Below are 15,527 nucleotides of genomic sequence, written 5' to 3' on the forward strand. Positions count from 1 at the left end.
CCATGGGGTAGTTCGGCAGAAGAGCTGAAGATGGACACCGTCCTGTGATGCTTGCACTCTGCATCCAGCCTTGCACAGGAGGGGGTGACTCTTAGAGACCCTGAGGTGTCCCAGCAAGATCTCAAGATGGGCGGAGGTCAGCCACTGAAGAGCGCAGCATGGCCACAGGCAGAGCATGGGATGGGACCCTGTGGGGACAGCTTCATACCTGTTAACAGTCAGGGCCAGGCATACTGTGGGTGGGTCACTTTGGGCAGTGGGGGGACATGTGGTGAGCAAGGCGGGCTGTGGTACAGGTGGGCTGTGCCCCAGGGGTGGGGAGGCTCAGGAGACGCGCTCCTCGGATCAGTGGTGGGAGGGGTGGAGGCAGGGGGAACTGGAAGGTGTCAGGTGGCAGGAGAGGAGGGGCCACATCCCCTCAGTCTCAAGTGTGACGGCTCAGGCACAGAGGCAGGAGAGGGGAGACCACTGCTGTGGGGTCGGGATGCAGGCTGACACCCAGGAGAGTGGGGGTGCTGTGGACGGGAGCAATGGAGGGGCCAGTCCCAGGAAACCTGAGCTGCCATGACCTCAGGAGAGATGGTCTTCCGGGCTGTGGCTGTGGGAAGGACACGGGGATCAGGCCTGTGTCCCTCTGCCCAGCTGTGGAGACGGGGCTATGGCTCAGTACAGGAACTGAGGAGAGGCATCCCGGCGGGCAGAGAGGCTGCAGTATGCTCTGGAGGCTTGGAGGACAGTAGGTTCCTGGAGGGCAGGGCAGGCCCCGCTGCCCAGAAAGTTGGTGACTTGACACCTTGCTCAGCCTGGAGCCTTCCCTGTGCTGTCCTCAGGCTCTGCACCAGCCCAGGCCCTGCCTCCAGCAGCACAGCTGTCCACACTGTCACCCCCAGCACCCCTTGCACGCATGGTCACTAGTCTTGTATAAGAAAACGGTGGTCATGGAATCCCAGGACTATCTGAGTATTTCAGGGGTGGAAAGCCATCATGAGCAGGGAGCTTCACACAAAGGGGGCCCAGATCACCTCCATAGGAGGAGAGGGGATGTTCTCTTTAATCTAACTGAACTTTCTAGCTCCAGTTTTGGCCCCAAAGATGCTCTGTGGCCAGCAAGGGCCTCATACCTCAGTTAACACTCAGGCATCTGAACAAGCAAGGGCCTTGTGCCACAGTTAACACTGCAGCACCTGGACCTGGCAAGGGCCTTGCACCTCAGTTAATGCTCAGGTATCTGGAGTGGCAAGGGCTTCATACCTCAGTTAACACTCGGGCATCTGGGCCTGGCGAGGGCCTTGCACTTCAGTTAATACTCAAGTATCTGGACCAGTAAGGGCCTCATACCTCAGTTAACGTTCAGGTATCTGGACTGGCCAGGACCTGGTACCTCAGTGACTGTATCTTGACCCACAAGGGCCTCATACCTCATTTCCCACTCCTTTGGTGCTGAGGGATGTGGCTGTCCGCCTGTCAAACCCCATTCTCCTGATGGTCTGATTCCCAAGCATTGCCTGGGAGTTGGTAGAGAACTTCAATTGTCGGTCTCAACCACAGATCTGGAGATGCAGCCCAGGGACCTGTGTTTTGACAAACTCTACAGGTGATTCTGAGGCAAGGTCAAGTTGGAGTCGCTGTTCTCAAACATACAGCAAAGGGTCAACAGCACCTGACGATGTGAATCCAAGTGTATGAGCCCTGACCCTGCTGTCCCATGCATTGCTCAGATATCAGGACTCTGTCCTGGAAGAACAACATATGCATATTAACATGTTGAATGGAGGATAGAAGTGTTTAGGGAATGTCTACCATTTGCCAGTCAATGTCTTTCACATCTGGCCCCATTTCTTTATTTTTTTGAGTCAAAGTCACTCTCTGTCGCTCAGGCTGGTATGCAGTGGCACGATCACGGCTCACCGCAACCTTGACCTCCTGGGCTCAAGCGATCTTCACTTTGGGGCCCATCTCAGCCTCCCAAAGTGCTGGGACCGTAGGCACATGCCACCATGTCCAGCTGACTTTATTTTTTGTAGTGATGCGTTCTTGCCATGCTGCTCAGGCCGGTCTTAACCTCCTAGGCCAAGCAATCCTCCCGCCTTGTCCTCCCAAAGTGCTAGGCTCACGGGCAGAACCTACTGTACCTGGCCTCCCATTTAATTCTTAATATATGAGGCTGTTACTATTTCCCCATATGAGGAGTCAATGCTCAGACATTAGGTCATTTACCCGAGGACACACAGGCTACGTAATGAATGGGATTTGAGTCCTGACTTTCCCAGTGAAGTCAGCGATTCCTATGGCAGGGTCATTCATGGCAAAATGCTTATCTGGAGGAGGTATCCAGCACTGCTATTCCTTTAAAATGACACAGTCGCACTTGGCAGTGTGCGGTCAGTGGCTGTGTTTCTGACCCAGGTGTGCCATCCTGCACTTGAACCCATTTTGTTCACACTGGGGAAGCAGCACCCACCACCAGCACAGTGGGCAGTGGGATAAAGCCCAAGCTCGGGTCGTCACTCCACCTTCAGGCGTGGCCTCAGTGTGCTGGGGCCGTCTCCTTTGCCCTTGGACTGCCACCTTCATCCCCCTCTGAGGAGCCAGAAACCCAACCCTGTCACCTGCACTAGCCCTGGCACACAGCCCCTTGACCCCTACTGGCTTGTGGACGGAGACCTTCCCCAAGACCCCCAACCTGGTGCCAAGCCTACAGACACACTAGGCATACCGCCCCAAACCACGTGAGAAACACAGTCTGAGCAGATATTTTTGGCGTGCTAATCAGAGTGTTTTGTGGCATCCAGGCTCATCCCAGTCCTGTAATTCTAGAATGTGTAGGGTTGTTGAACCAGATAAAGAGAAGAGACTACTGTCAGCCTTCAATTAGCTGCACCACTGGAGGGGAACAGGGAGGCGATGGATTAAAAACCCAGCTGTGTTTGACTTTGGAATGCACTGACTTTTTTGTCAGGGGATTAACTTTTCTAATTATATTTTGCACAGTCTAATGTGAACAGACATTTGCATTCCCTGAGCACAGCATCTGACATTGAGAGTTGGTGCATGCAGTGGACAGTCCGAAAATGTGCTGGTTTCAGGGACCGGCAGTGTGGTCACGAAAACCTACATGTGGGCAATGAAACAGGAATTAGTCACAAAGCACTCTGCAAATTGGAACCCAAAGCAGAGAAGGCAAAGTAGGAATTGCTAGGGACATGAGGACAGAGTGAAACGTTTATTAACATTCCAAAATTGATGGCAACTTTCAAGAACCATCTTTAGTAATAACAGTGCTTGATGAAAAAATCAGACTGCTTGGATGGTCAGCCAATGATTGGATAGTCTTTTAGATACAAAAACCTCAAGCAGTAATACCAAGGCATTTTAAAAGAGCATTCAAAATGAATTTTATTGTTTGAATTTTACAAGTAGTCTTTAAAGGCTTCCAGTAAGAAGAACTCTGTTGCAAAACTCTAATAAATAGCTTTCCCCGAGTCCCCCAACAAAACATAAAACCAAATGAAAAGTAAGCTCAGAAGGGTAAGCAAGACTCCAGATGCTCAGGTGTCAGTAGTGCTCCTCATTTACAGAGAGAGCAGGCAGTGTATAATCTCCTTCACACAACTCAGAGAGAGAGAGACAGACTCTTGGGGTCTTTATAAAGCACTCCGAAATCTTTGTGTTTCCAGGACAGAAATGTCACCAGAAAAAAAAAAAAATCCCATGGAGAAATCACAATCATGAATGAAACTGGAGCATAAAAGTCCGGCAGTAGGTGTTGGGTAGAGAGAGAGAGGCAAGCCTGACCGTTTCCTTCAGGGCTGGGAGATGAAGGAAGAGATCACTGGGGTGGGCACTTCCCAGTGTGGGCTGCCAGGTTGCAGAATGTTCCCTTGGACCAGAGTTGCCACTGAAGGGAAGAGAGGTCAGTTTAGTGACAGTTGTGAAGGCAAGACAGGAGGGACCTCCTTGGGTTAGTCATGCAGGTCACTCTGTGTCTGTCTCTACAGTAGTCAGGGCCTTGGATGGCCTGAGCTGCCTGCTTCATTAGACAGGAAACCACATCAGTGATTTCTGCAACAGGGTCCTCTGGCTACCCAAAGGTGCAGAAAATGCCACGCTTACATTTCACATGGGGACATGCAGGTGTCATAGCCCATTCTTTGACCACAGTTATTGCTCCAGCAAGTAAGATTAACATTCACAACGAGACAGTCACTATCAGCTTTTCCAGTTACAAACACTGGTGGAGTCTTGCTCTGGAGAGAAACTTACTCATTTATTGATATGGTCATTTTGAGCAAGTCAAGAAAACCAATTTTGCCACATTTTTATCTTTAAACATCTTAAACAAAAATTATAGGTACTTTTGACTAAAATGCAGAGTGCATACAGAGTTTTAGTTTGAGGGAGTTCTGTAGCCAACTCGGGTGGAGGCAAGAAGCTTGGGGGAGGCTGATTCCATCTGAGTGGGGCTCCCTCCTGTCAAACAAAAAAAAACCCTGGCTCTGAGCAGCACACCTGGGTCACTTTCTGGGAAGGGAGTGGCAGGAAGTGACCTCACAGCGGGGGCCTGTGGCCTAGGGCAACTTTAGAGCCTCTCCTTGTTCGCTGACCTGCTGTCACATGATCAACCTGCTGACCCTGGGAAGATGGTTCAGAATGCCCCAGCTCAAAGTGTTCCCCCTGTGGTATTTAGGGATGAAGGCAAGGAGGCAGCCTCTACACTCCCCAAGGAAACAAGGTCAAAAGCTCGACTTTCCCAGAAGTGACAGCATTTGCTGGGGGAACAAGAGATGCCTGGGTTACCTGAAAGATAAGAAAGCTGCTGGGGGTGGTAGGGGCAGGTGGGCGACACCCAGCCAGGCCTGGTGTCTTCAATATGCAACAGTTAAAGCTAGTGTGCAAAAAAATAAAGACATTCACGTTTTAGCAGTTAAACTTTTATTTTACTTTTAAAATTTTTATGTACTTTTTGTTATTCTTTTCTACAAAAGGCAGAGAGAGACTGACTGTTGATGTGCAGTGTGCTGGCCCCCAGGAGGGCCGAGGAGGAAGCTTCTGGGCAGGACGGGCCTCACTGTTGCCTAGCTCATGTCAATGGTGTTGAAGACCCACTCGGTGAACTTCTTCAGCTTGTCAGAGGCATTCTGCGACTCCTCCTGCAGCCGCAGGTTGTGCTCCCGCAGGTGCTGAACTTCAGCCTGCAGGTGGGCCTTGTCCTCCTTCTCCTGGGGAGGCAAGCAGGAGAGGTGAGAGGCCCCGCTCATCCTCTCAGGAGCAGCAGCAGCGGGTCCCTTCCACCCTCAGCCTTTCTAGTCTCCACCAAATCCTGCTGCACAACCCAGCAGCGGCCCAGGGAGCAGGACTTCCACAGCCACGCCCAGAACCGGCCTAATGGGACACACACCATGTGCATCTTAGAGCCTTTGCTGATGATGACTGCCTTGAGCTTCAGGTAGAGCACCCAGAAAGGGCTTGAACATGCATGATGCCATCCCTCAGAAACCAGCTCCAGGACGGGAAGACAGCTTCCCTGCAACATCACCAGTTCTGTCCTTCTGCCGCCAGCTCCCTTAACTCACAGCCTCTGACCTTGGGGAGACGGGTTTGAGTGAGTTCCCTACCCTCGCTCGGTTGCTTTGTGATGTTGAGCTCTTTCTCCACCCTAAGAGCTGTGTCAGTTTTGTTTTTTCTGGCTATCTGGCCATGACACCTGCGGCACGGGAAACATGCAGGCCCAGGGCCACATGACCCTGTTCCGCTGGTGTTGCCCGGGGTGCCCACTGGCAGGGAATTACCTTTTTGAGGTCCTCCCGCAGCATCTTCAGCATGCCTTCCAGTTGGTCCACCTTGGACGCCAGCGTGGGCGACGAGTCCTTGCTGCTGGGACAAGAGACAGGGTCAGGTGGGTGGAGCCTCCTGGCTGGGCTTGCTTCATCTGACCCGAGGAGGCTGGATTTGCAAAATGGTTTTCAATGCCAAATTACTCAGTATGGTGACCCAAAGTGCAATTTTACTTAAAAAAAAAAAAAAAAAAAAAAAAGGAAAGAAAAGAAAAAAAGGTAATCTTAACAAAAGGCAACACAGGCTGGAAGCACAGCCAGCCAGTTGCTTCTTTCCTTGGTCAAAGAGGCTGCATCTTCACAATAATACAAGACAACAACGAAACAGTCTCTTTGGCAGCACAAGAGGCATCTTCTGTCAGAAACCACTGTCACACAGGAAAACAATTCACAATAATACAAGACAACAACGAAACAGTCTCTTTGGCAGCACAAGAGGCATCTTCTGTCAGAAACCACTGTCACACAGGAAAACAATTCCTGGGAAGACTTTGGGACTGTTTAGAGAGGGCATCACAGGAGGAGAGCAACTCTGTGTGGGGATGGGGTAGACTGAGGGTACAGGGTCTGCCTCGGGGCAACCAGGGCCAGGATCGGACAGGTCTCAGGTTCCCAAGAAAACACAGGCAACTGCAGCCAAGTTATCATGCCTGCATCTTAAACATGAGTCCAAATATCTTAAGATATTAAAAAAACAAGGCTGCTTGTTTCAAAAGCTTAGTGTCACAAGTCCTATGTTAGTATGATCAGCAAGCCCTCTTTTTCCCAGAGACATGGGAGGGGCCTATGCCCAGACTCAGGTGTTCAGGCAAGTGGGTTCTCTTACCGCACCCGAGAGGTCTGAGGACTCTGTGCCTGGTGTTCCCCTGCCAGTAGCCCAGCTGGAATGTGAAGGGTCTCCACCCTGCTATACCATGTGTCCTCACTCTGTTTCGAGTTCATAAGGCCATGCTTGTGGGGTACCAGTCATGGGAGGTGGTAGCCAGTCAGCCAGATGGGCACAACCACCCTAGGCTCCGGCTGAGGGACAGAGCATCCTTCTTCTCAGGCTCCTCTGCCTGAACTCAAGCAGCCGAAAGTATCCTGAGTGAGGCTAGCCAAGCCATGCGCCCTCATAAGCACAGCTCAGAGAATCTAGAACCCTCCATGAAAAAATAAGCTGCCTCTTTCCAGGGCCAGAGGAAAGAGCTGCATGACTAAATGTTCTGACCATGGAATAACAAAGTATTTACTTTAAAAACCAAAGTTCAAAGTGGGATTCCTGACATCAAACGGATGGTGTTGGTGTCTGTTGCTAATTTGCCATCTATAACGGGCCCAGAAGGTAAAGCCGCCATGGATGGGGGGAGGGGGTGAGTGGGAAAGGAGGCCGAGGCCCATGGGCTGACTTCCAGACCCCTGCAATGGGACAGCCTGCCAGGAGCTGACAAGGAATGAACTTGAGAGAGAAGGGGTCAGCTATTGTCCACAGTGGCATGATATAGGACATGGAGGGCAGATGGTGGATAGGCTGAAGGCTGCAGATGGGTAGCCGGGGCGGCAAGACACACTGAGGTTGGGGACGGGGCGGTGGGGCCCTGTGCAAGGCCATCACAGTGCTTGAAGCCTGAAGCCACTCCCAGGACCTGTCTTGCCTCCTTCAGGTCCTTTGAATGCATTCTGTGTGTGTGAGTGCAGTGACAACACCTAGACATGTGTGACTCGGTGCAAGTGCTCGGTCCATGCCCAGCCTCCTGGGCGGCCCCGACCTCCCTTTTCAGGAAGCATCTGGCTCCCTCGGGCAGGCACCCCTTGAGTCTTTCTCAGATTCCGGGTTTTTCTCTCAAGTTCTCAGGGGAAGAGGTGATGCAGCTCTGCCAAGCCCGGCCTCCCAAGGATGAGACTGAGGGCGGGTGTGGCATCGACTCATGTACCTGAAACCACCTGTGACTCCTGCACCGCCTCTGAGATGTCCTTGACCACAAGGCCCACAAGCATGCTGGGCACTCCCAGTCATGCCTTCCCATGATGGCCCGTTTCTGTCCAAGTCTTACAGACACTGGGTTCTTATTCATCCTCAAAAGGTTTTATGGAAGACGTTTCAAATGAACTGCTCTGCATCAAGGCATGCTTATTCCACAGCCTGCAGCCCACAGCTGAGATGCCCAAAACCCACACTTATGCCCAAGACCCACACTTAGTCAATCCAAAAAAGCCCCCACAGGAACTAGGGGAGGGCAAGAAAGCGGGCCCACACAGCTGGAAGGAAGTCACAGGTCTGTGCTCTTCCCTCAAAACCCCCCTGGGCCTTTGCTACTGCTTAGCCACCTTATGTGAGCCCCTGTCATTGCCCCAGGGGCCCAGCCTTCAGCAAGTCAGAGGTAGCATGCCAAGAAGACCTATGAGCCAGCAGGCACAGAACAAGCATGCACCCAGCGACATGGGAGGGGCCTATGCCCAGACGCGGGTGTACAGGCAAGTGGCTTCTCTCACTGTATCCAAGAGGTCCAAGGGGTTTTGTGCCTGGTGTCCCCCTGCCAGTAGCCCAGTTGGAATGTGAAGGGTCTCGACCCTGCTAAGCCATGAGGCTCCCATCTCCCAACCCCCACCCTTGCATCACTGCGGGGACACAGTTGTGGAGTGGTGCCTGTGCCTGGGTGATCTACCTGCTGTACGGTTTCATCTGGGCCAGAGGCAGATCCTCAAGCTGATCACCGTTAGATGCGGCACTCAGGGGTCGATGGTTTTCATCACTAGCAGCAAAAAATGAGGCTCTCTGGACTGCAAAGAAGAAACATTTGGTGTGTCAGAACCACAATGTAGGACCCTATCTATGAGAGTCGACAGGTATGTCCACTCCACGTGCAGGGCCCCACTCCCCACATGCACAGAGACATGTGCTAACGCTTGAGCTTAAGAGAGTTGTGGCACTGTCACTTCCTTTCAGAAAGCAGTTGCAGCTGGGCACAGTGGCTCACACCTGCCATCCCAGCACTTTGGGAGGCTGAGTCAGGATGATTACTTGAGCTTAGGAATTCAAGACCAGCTTGGGCAACATTATGAGACCAGGCATGGTGGTGCATGCCTGCAGTCCCAGCTACTTGGGAGGCTGAGGCAGAAGGACTGTCTGAGCCCAGGAGGTTGAGCCTGTGTTGGCCATGAGCATGCCACTGCACTCCAGCTTGAGAGACAAAGCGAGATCCCTTCTCAAAAAAAGAAGCAGTTGCAAATCAATCTTTGGTTTCCCTCCCCCCTGCTCATCAGAGTCACATTCTGTTAAAAGTTTTCCCAGACACAGGTCTTGGGTCAAACTTCCAGACCAAGGCGTTCCACTCAGCAACAAATCTCAATGTATTGGAGAGCTAATATTACGCTTCTTGAAGCCTCTTGAAGTATGTTTTTCACAAGATGCCTGGCCACTCTGGTGGGCTTTAACCCAGATCCACACCACCTGTGCTTCAAAATGTACCAACTTAAAATTAAAGCCAAGAAAACAAAATCACGTTTTAAAACATCTCCCATTAAAAAATTAAAATGTTTACCATTTCATGTGTGGGAGATTAACCAGTAAATGGAAAATATAATTATTGCTGGACATTTCCATAGGCTAAATAAACATGAAGAGGCAAGAGGGATGGGCTGCTGACAACTGCTGGTGCTTGACTCCTGAATTCTGTGGCCTAGCAAATATGCTCCTGAAACAACTTGACTGAATAGAATCTTTCAATTCTCCCAGACAGGAGCAATAAAAACAAACAAAAAACCTGCTATCACAATTTTCTTTTTTGAGTTGGGGTCTCACTCTGTCACCCAGACTGGAGTGCCGTGGCACAATTATGGCTCATCACAGCCTCTAACTCCTGGGTTTGGGCGATCCTTCCACCTCAGCCTCCCAAATGCTGGGAATGGAGGTATGCACAACCACATCTGGCTAATTTTTAAAATTTTTTTGTAGCAATGAGGTCTCGTTATGTTGCCCAGGCTGATCTCGAGCTCCTGGGCTCAAGTGATCCTCCTACCTCAGCCTCACAAAGTGCTGGAATTGGGATTACAGGCCATGCCTGGCCCTGCTATCATAATTTTATAAAGAACATTCAAATGCTAAAAATTATAGAATAATAGAAAAAAATAGAAAATTATAGAATCTTAGAAAAAAGTCAATCTTTACCTTAAAAAGGACAACTGACCACCTTACATCAACACATACATTTCTTTAGTGTTTTGATTCAGAAGAAAAAGAACCCCATCAAAGACCTGCATTGAAGAATCACTGGCCTAACATGAGCCCTTAACCAGAGGGTTGGCACAGGTAACACAGAGATGTGCTGCTGTTCACAAAGATGATCAGGAAGGAGGAGGAAGATTCCAATACCTTTGGGATGGGGCATGGCCAAAGGGAACATGCAAACTGACATATCATTTAGCAGCAACACCCTTAAAATGATGAAAAACCATCTCTGGACATGTGCTCTTGCAGGGATTCCTCTACCCCCTGCCCTCCCACATGTGGAGCAGGTGAGGATTTATGTCAGGAACCCCTCTGAGGAGGAGAGAATCATGTCAGGAACCATTCTGATGAGGAGAAAATTGTGTTGGAACCCCTTTGGGGAGGCAAGGATCATATCAGAAACCCCTGAGGAGAAGAGAATCGTGTCTGGAACCCCTCTGAGGAGGTAAGAATCATGTTGAGAACCCCTTCTGAGGAGGTGTAGATGGTATCTGAAACCCCTCTGAGAAGGTGAGGATCATGTCAGGAACCCCTCTGAGGATTGTGTGGAAACCTGTCTGAGGAGAGGATCGTTTCTGGAACCCCTCTGAGGAGGAGAGGATTTGTGTCAGGAACCCCTTTGAGGAGGAGAGGACTGGTGTCAGGAAGCCCTCTGAAGAGATGAGGTGTGGATGTGTTGGGAACCCCTCTGAGGAGGTGAGGATCGTGTTGGGAAGTCCTCTGAGCATGTGAAAATTCTGGCAGGAATCCCTATTCCGTGGAGGTGAGGATCTGAGTCAGAAACCCCTAAGGAAGAAGACACCAAGCTGCACCTGATTAACACACAAGGTCTAAGTGTCTAGCCAGGTCTGAATGCTCCCTCAGGAATACTCCATCCCTGCTGGTACAACTGGCCTGGCATGCTGGTGAAGTGTGTGCGCAGGGCCCGCATCCTGTGTGCACTCACCCTCATAGGCTTTGGCAGCATCTACCAGGTTGGACCAATCCAAGTCAGCAGCGGCATCGGGCAGGGGCATGAGGCCAGGGTCAGGTATGGGTGTCCTGTGTGTCTCCTGGATGTCAGGCAGGGAACTGTCTGAGGCTGAGAACTCTCCTGTGGGTGGGACAGGGTGGGGGAATCAGACACGCCTCATGTCCCCAGAAGGACACTCAAGACCTACCCAGTCCTGTGGCCACAGCAGGCTTGTGCTTTGCACCAGTGTTGTGATGTCCAGCATGGTGGCCTCCAGTGGCCACTCCACAGCTGACCTGATTAGGGATCTGGCCTCCCCAGGCCACCTTCACTGTTAATGCTGCCCACCACCTCCCTTGCAGAAGTGAATCATGGAGAGTTCATCCTGCACTGAGCAGCAGGTCTGTCCACAGGAGCCCAGGGCACTTGAGTGCCCACATTCCCATATGCTAAGGACTGGCTAGGAAGAGGAAGCCACGCCCACACGAAGTTGGACCTGGGAACCACACCAGGGAAGTCCACACCTATAAGAGGGACCTGAGTCCATTCTGGTTAGTAATGGAGCAGGATCTGGCCTCCTCCGTGGACTCCTGTATCCCGAGGTTGCCCACTGGTTTCTGTGGGTGACTGTGTCCACGGTGGACTAAGGGGCACAGCAGGTTCCCACACAGCACTGACACAGGAGGGGACCCTCGACTGGTCCTCATCCATCTCCTTCCCCAGGAGTGACTCTGGTCTGGTTTTGGATTGCAGCCACTTGATGCCCTGGGCAGTAGCCTCATGTCTACTGCCCAGTAGCCAATGTCCAAGGGGGCCATCTGGCAGATGCAAATATGAAACTACTGTAACAACCACCTGATATCACAATGACACCCCTTGGCTGAGCCCCGGCAGTAGGCGTGGGCAAGGGCTACTTGTGTCACTGCTCAAGACCATGCTGGCAGACAATAGCAAAGGTGGTCAGCGGTGGCCAGGACAACACTGCTCATGATATGTAAATACTCCACAGGCAGATGCCAGGTAGAGACAAGGCAGAGTATGTGACCCCATGGAAGGACACAGGAGGATGGCCCTGGAGGGGAAGGGAGACTGTGGGGAGGACAGCTTGGGGTCTGAAGGCCCCAGGAATTCCTGTGCATGAGGGTACAGTATCTATCTGTGGTGATCACATGGGTTGGGCTGGAGCAGGAGGCCAGTCACTACTGAGCCTATGTCAGCAAGATCACGGGAGATGGAGTCGACAGATTCTACAGATGTGACCTCTTGGCTCCCATGAATCTGCACTGTGAGTGCATGTTTCCTGTCCTGGAGACACACTCCAGTGGAGTCACCCTGCAGGACAGGGCTGCACCACAGCCCATGAAGACATGAGGTCGCCACTGTGTTCGGGGGCAGGAGGTGACGAGGGGCTTGGGATGTGCCAGTGTCCCGCTTCCTTCCCCATAGCACTGGGGCCCACATGAGCTCCCATCCCCTCCTGGGGGAGAGAAGGATGGGCCCAAGTGGGTTGGAGACAGGAGGGGCTTCGGGGCAAGTGGGAGTTTAAAGAAAATATCGCTCCAGACAGAGGCAGAGGGAAGAGAAACATGGAAGATGGACAACTGTGAAAGGGCAGCCGAATGTGGTGGGGCCCAGCTGCGTGTCAATGCAAACATGGCTCCCAGGAAGGAGAGGAACAAGGAATGGGCTAGGCCTGACCCCAAGCCTGACGCAGCCCTTAGAGAAGCTGGGAGCTGTTGGGTTCGGAGTAAACAGAGCCACCATGAGCAGAACACAGGCACAGAGGCCCCTGGCCTCAACGACACCTGCCTGGCTCTGAACGAATGATATGCAGGCCAGCAGCATCCTCATGGCCTGGGAAACATGAGGCCATAAGGGGCTGAGTCCTCCCGGTGCTGGCAGGGCCAGTGGGAATTAGTCTCTGAGGAACTGTGACTCATGACAACTGGGTGTGCTCGGTTCTGCTGCTGTGGACGGTTAACACGAATACACCCACCCAGACTATTCACGGGAGACCTGCACTCCACAGTCTAGGCCAGAGCCTGGGAGCCTGTGTTTAGCAAGTGTGGCAGGCAGCTTGTGGTCTGGGTTACCACCAAGGTCTCCGGACTGCAGGGTCTAGCGCACTCACCATGCAGCGACTTCATCCCCAGGGTGTAGGATGGCCTTCGCAGAGGCAGGGACTTGGGAAGCGAGGGGTAGGTGCTGCTGAAGAGCACGTCATTGGGCAGTGCTTGGTCCAGGAGTGACGTCCGTGAGGGAAAGAAGTGCTCCCGCTGGCTACTGTAGATGCTCTCATCTGACAGCGTGCGGTGCAGGCCCCGGCGGGAGGTGGGCGTGGCAGGGAAGGGAGACTGTGGGGAGGACAGCGCGTGAAACTGGAAAACAGGGCGACAAACAGGCTCAGTGTTCTGGACCCCATCCTGAGACCAAGGTTGGGGAGGGTGGGGTGGCTGAGTCACAGCTCCTGCCAGCCCTTGCATCCTGCACTTGTATGGGAGAATGTGGGAACAGGAGACACCATCCCTGTCTTCTGGAGATGAGTGGCATCAGTGGACCAGCTTGCTCATCAGATGTGTTAAAAAGATGCCACGCCACTTTACTCTACCACAGGATTCCAGGATCATCCCACGAGCCTCCTATCTGGCTGGAATTTAGCTTCAGCCTCTGAGGTCTCTATTATATGTCTCCCAGAATTTCTGGGTCCAGCAAAGAGGTTTCCTTCCCCAGCAAGTCTCCATCAATGCCTTCACAGGTGGTAAATTCTCCCCACTAAGTTCCAGCCTCTTGGGTTAACACTGAAAGACTCTGAAGCAGCCAGTAGACCACGGAGGGATCCTGGAGCAAAGTCACAACCTCCTGCATGAAAGGGAGGCAGCGTGCGATGCAGGCAAGGTGCTTCCTGCCCACAAAAAACAGCAGGGCCTCAATCTGCCTGGGATGTGGGGGTGGCGCCTTGCCTGTCTCTCAACCCCTCTCTTAAGATGGGCACACCTGTCTTTCTGAGAGCAGCCCCTGCCTGCCCTGCAGGTTCTGCCTGGGGTTGCCTGGAAGGGATTTCAGACAATGCTCTGGAAGGCAAGGTGGTTCTAAACTGTGTCCCAAGGGTTCCGGATGGCTCCACTGCTGGGGAGAGAGGTTCAGGTAGGAGCTCAAGCCTGCTCAACCTGCCCTCAGAGAATCTGCCTTCTCTGTTACATAGACTGGCCCTCTGTGATTTCATTAAGGGAAGGGGTTTTGAGCTTTAGGACTGTGTGGGTACCACCAACTGACTCTGGTCCTAATCTCACCGTCAGAACAGGGCCTGGAGGAGGTCTCTTGCTCTGTATCAGTCTTTTGTCCTCTCCCTACCCATCAGCGACATGTGTCACCTGTTACACATTGGGCCCTGAGGAGGCCCTGCCTGTGTACTTCTCCAAGAGAGCATGGCGCTACTGTCTGGTCACGTGCCAGTGGCACGCTGCTCTCAGGGAATCCAGGTGACCCACCTTGGCCACCAGGGAGGCTTCCCAGAGGTCCCGGCTCCACCACTGCTTCTGAGGCTCTCTGCCAGAATCAGGCCCAAGAGTGTCCATTGTCTGCACTGACAAAAGCTCATGGGTGGCACATGTTACCCAGGAGAGCCGGTCCTGTCATCCCAAGGCCTCAAGGGCCAGCTGACCTCGCTGACACAGTGGCCTCAGCCACCAGAGGCTGACTCTCAGGAGACACATAGGACGTGGCCAGACACACTAACACCAAATCTTCCCAATGCGAGGGATGGTGGAGTGAGAGCACCAGCCTACCCACCCCTGCCTTTTCTCCAGATGCCTCCACCACAGGGCGCCCTCTGCAGAGGCCACGCTGTGATACGGTCATAGCAGAGATGGTTCCTACTTCCTACAGGACCACTGCAGTGGTTCCTTCTGGAAACAGAAACCAAGACCTGGAACTGGGCTCTAAGACCTCCATGAGGTGATCACAGACCTGCTGTCAAGGCCTCTAAGACTGCCAGGATGCCTCAGACAGAAACCCATGTCCTCAGAGGCACACTATCAGGCCTGGCTCAAGTGAGGCCCATGCCCTGTAGAGCTTTGCATGAGGTTCCAAGGTCCTCTGGGCTAAGGCTGGCAGACTAAACTATTCCATGGACACTGGCACACACACATGTGCTGGACATGAGTTCAGGGCTCATGAGGTGGGAGGTGAGGTTTTAGAGAAGGATTTACAGCCTGGGATTCTAAGAGGAAACAGGGAAGGCTTTATGGCGTGAGGAGAGCCTGGGAGGTTCTGAAGCCATGTGTGGACATGGTGTGGCGGCTTGCAGGGGCAGATGTGCTTCCATTTGGGGGCAGTAAGAGCAGGAGTCTGTGAGGCAGTGCTCTGGGTAAACAGCACACTGGGCATGGCTAGGAGGTCTGTGGCCAGGTCAGGGAGGAGGAGCAGGGCTGAAGGGAGAGAGCTGGGGACCCCTGTGAGGAGCAACTCTGGGCAGAAGACACAGAAGCCTTTCTGGAAAGTTCTCTAGCTGACGGGAGTTCCCATGTCTCCCAGA

General features: G+C 52.6%; 1 protein-coding gene across 3 annotated transcripts in view; it reads right to left on the reverse strand.

Moving 5' to 3' along the window:
* Window positions 1-3,208: 3,208 nt before the first annotated feature.
* The window catches only part of SIPA1L1 (signal induced proliferation associated 1 like 1), a 224,061-nt gene continuing 211,742 nt past the window's right edge, over window positions 3,209-15,527 (reverse strand). For 2 of the 3 annotated variants that reach the window (XM_021718955.1, XM_008070855.1), the window contains 5 exons: window positions 13,125-13,371; window positions 10,988-11,134; window positions 8,480-8,594; window positions 5,790-5,874; window positions 3,209-5,219 (listed from right to left, as the gene is read on the reverse strand). In XM_021718955.1, the coding sequence (XP_021574630.1) occupies window positions 5,076-5,219; window positions 5,790-5,874; window positions 8,480-8,594; window positions 10,988-11,134; window positions 13,125-13,371 (738 nt within the window). In that variant the 3' untranslated portion in view covers window positions 3,209-5,075. The remainder of the gene's footprint in view (window positions 5,220-5,789; window positions 5,875-8,479; window positions 8,595-10,987; window positions 11,135-13,124; window positions 13,372-15,527) is intronic. The other variant, XM_008070856.1, reaches the window with a different exon arrangement.

Source organism: Carlito syrichta, unplaced genomic scaffold (assembly GCF_000164805.1).
Source record: "Carlito syrichta isolate Samal-C Ts95f unplaced genomic scaffold, Tarsius_syrichta-2.0.1 Scaffold314032, whole genome shotgun sequence".
NCBI lineage: Eukaryota > Metazoa > Chordata > Mammalia > Primates > Tarsiidae > Carlito > Carlito syrichta.